Source organism: Condylura cristata, unplaced genomic scaffold (genome assembly GCF_000260355.1).
Source record: "Condylura cristata isolate star-nosed mole 26May11 unplaced genomic scaffold, ConCri1.0 scaffold00010, whole genome shotgun sequence".
NCBI classification, from domain to species: Eukaryota; Metazoa; Chordata; class Mammalia; order Eulipotyphla; family Talpidae; genus Condylura; species Condylura cristata.
Genome location: NW_004567111.1, coordinates 21679115 through 21682175, shown reverse-complemented (window position 1 = coordinate 21682175; position 3061 = coordinate 21679115). Strand labels below are relative to the sequence as shown.

General features: G+C 43.9%; 1 protein-coding gene across 1 annotated transcript in view; it reads left to right on the top strand.

Annotated features, from left to right (window-relative positions):
* The first annotated feature begins 2550 nt into the window (after positions 1–2550).
* Positions 2551–3061, top strand: part of KLF5 (Kruppel-like factor 5 (intestinal)) — a 17203-nt gene continuing 16692 nt past the window's right edge. Inside the window, exon 1 of the mRNA XM_004680097.2 lies at positions 2551–3058. Within this exon, the coding sequence (XP_004680154.1) occupies positions 2873–3058 (186 nt within the window). The 5' untranslated portion in view covers positions 2551–2872. The remainder of the gene's footprint in view (positions 3059–3061) is intronic.

The following is a 3061-nucleotide window of genomic DNA, read 5'->3' as shown; positions in this document are numbered from 1 at the left end:
GCAGAACCTGGAACATTTGAAAAATATCAAGTTTTAACCCTTTTTGCTAAGTTGATGAAGCAAGTTTGCAGTTGTAGCATTTGTGCAAACAGCCACAGTAAGCAAGCTAAGTTGAACATGTTCTTTATATGTTCAAAAAACTCATGGCAAATGTCTCAGAAAAGGATTACTTTCCAATTTCTGTACTATTGTACAGTGCTAAGCTAGTTATTTTCTGTGAGATTGCACAGCTAGGCATTTCAGAAAAACCATTACTTAAAAGTGGCAGCTATTTAATGAACCCTTGTCAGAAATGAAATGTAAATATTTGAGCAAAAATGATTATTTTCAGCTTTTCTATGTAAATGTATTGCAAGCCCAACTATAGCGTGCGTGCTCTCTCTCTCTGTATATATATATATATACACACACACATATATATAAAACAGTGTCTATCTATCTATATGTAAAACAGTATCAGGAAAGGTCGAAATGTGAAAAATAGCAAGCAGAATCACAAAAGTATTTGATTAAAAATTTACTCAATAGCTGGATTTTTTTGGTAATAAGAAAGCTTTTGTAAAGGAATGTTTGCTAAATGGTGTGAAATGTAGAAACATTTTAAGTAAAACAACTGGCATTGATTGAGGTGAAAACTTAGATTGAAATAACAGGTCATGGATGTTCTGGTGAAAAAAACTAAAGGAAGGTCTAGATGGGCTTAAATGCAGATTAAAATATAGATAGATTCCAAAGGCACCAAGTCTCAATAAGATTTTGATTAACAAGAATACAAGCTTTATTAGAAGTTAACTATATTGCACTCAGCTTTGATCATGTTGTCAGCACTAAATAAAGATATTTCAATGTTCAAAATTTTAAAAAGTGTTATATCCTCAGAAGTAAGCTTCTGAGTTATTTAATTTTAAAAGGTGAAAGTGGACTGTATGGGGTTGTTTGCTGAAAAAAAGATTTGCAAAAATACAAAATAATATTTTGGTCTGTGAAAGCAGTCATCAGCCAATCTCTGAAATGATAATAACAGTAATAAAAATGAACCATGAATTAATAAGAGAATGAAAAGGAGGAAAAAATCTCATTTTATAGCATGATTTTGTGTTTTCTAATAATAAATACCTGTAATATTTTGTATCAGTTATTTTAAATCCACATACTCAAATGAGATCCATAACTTTGACAGCTATTCTTTGAAGTGAATGTTTTTCTAATAACTATTTTTTAAAAACTGTTTTACTCTGAAGCGACGAGTAGACTGTTGTATACGTAAAACTGTCTAATGGTACAGTGTGCTGTCAACATACATACATATGTAGTAATATTCCAGGCATTTTTATTGCAGTTTATTGTTCCGGCTTCAAATAAGCCAGATAAAATCATGTACAGGAACATGAAGGATTAAGGGAAGTGGTTTCCTTAGGTGAATGTTGGCAAAAATTCACCTTCCCATTATAACATAGGAAATGGACGATAATATGTTTGGCTATTACTTTCCAACAAATGTGGATTTCCAGTTTTTAGAGTTACTGTGTATCTAATGTTTGTGGCTTTCTGGGTTGTCTTTTCGTAGGAAAAGGTGCCACGGTGTTAGGTAAATGTGCTACGCTTCTGTTTTGTAAATTTTAAACTCCATTTTTTGAACATACAGTGCTAGCAAAAAATAAGTCAAAGATGTAATGTCTATTTAAACACATTTGATCTAGTCATTAGTGCTTAAATTAGATTCCATGCCTCGGCTAGGATCAACATAGTGTAAATATTGAAAACTTCAAAATTCATAGCCCCCACTCCCAACCCCCGCCCCCAAGACGCGGGTAAGAAGTGGGAATATGTGTGAGAACTTCTTAATCACTCCGAATCCTGCAGGGGGAAAACAAGTTTTTGTGCAAGGATTGAAAAAACACACCATTAAACCTATTCAGGACATTTCGAATTTGCTTTGCTAAATGAATAGTCTCTGCTAAAGATAAATAGAGACAAGAGCTGTTTTTAAATTTGTTTATCACACCGCCCTAGTTTTCCGCTAAAGAAAAGTACATTTTGTATATTTAAAAATACCCACTCACTAAACAAGTATCCCAAACCTGAGCGCCCCCACCTAACTGCCTACTGGGTTTCAGTTTTTGAGTTTCAGGTCCTTGCACAACACCTAAGACGTGCACAACTCTTTTTCTCCTTAATCCTGGCAGAGAACAGTCCGAAGAGATCTCCCTCCACGTCTCCACCCTAACTCCCTCTCTTCCTAGATTCCACCCTCTTCTCTTCTTCCCTCCGCCCCCGGCTCCTCCAGCCCAATCTGTCACAGAAGTTGTGTACAAACTGCGCGGCCGCCCTGAGCGCGAAGCTCGTGGCCGGTGAGGGGCGCGGTCGGCCCGGCGGAGGCGGGGCCCTGGAGAATTCCTCTCTTTTCATAGGTTATCCTCTGGAGCCCGGGCGGCCTCTAGGCCCCGGGATTCGTCGCCGATCTGTCAGTTTGGCAGGCGAGCCCCGCCCACCCAGAGTTGGGTAAAACAAGCGGCGGGCGTCAAGTGTCAGTAGTCGCGGGGCAGGTACGCGCGTTGGCAGTTCGCTCGCCGAGACCAGCGGTGGCGGGAGCGGGCTCCGGCGTGTGAGGGAGTGCTGCGCGGTGCGGCGGGGCGGGGCGGGGCGGGAGAAAGTGGCCGTCTGGAGGACGTTGGCGTATACGCGCGGCGGAACGGACGACTTTTGGTTTTCGTGCGCGCCTTCGAAAACTGCGCCTGCTGTTGACCGAGGGGTCCGCCCGGAGACTCCCCTCCTCCGCCCCCGGCCCCGCGCCGAGCTCGCCGGCCCGAGCCAGCGTGGGCGAGGTGGGAAGCGCGCCCGACCCGAGCCCGAAGCCACCCCCCGAGTGCCCATGGCTACTCGGGTGCTGACCATGAGTGCCCGCCTGGGGCCCGTGCCCCAGCTGCCGGCCCCGCAGGACGAGCCCGTGTTCGCCCAGCTCAAGCCCGTGCTGGGCGCTGCGAACCCAGCCCGCGACGCGGCGCTCTTCCCCGGCGAGGAGCTGAAGCACCCGCACCATCACCCACAGGCGCAGCCCGCG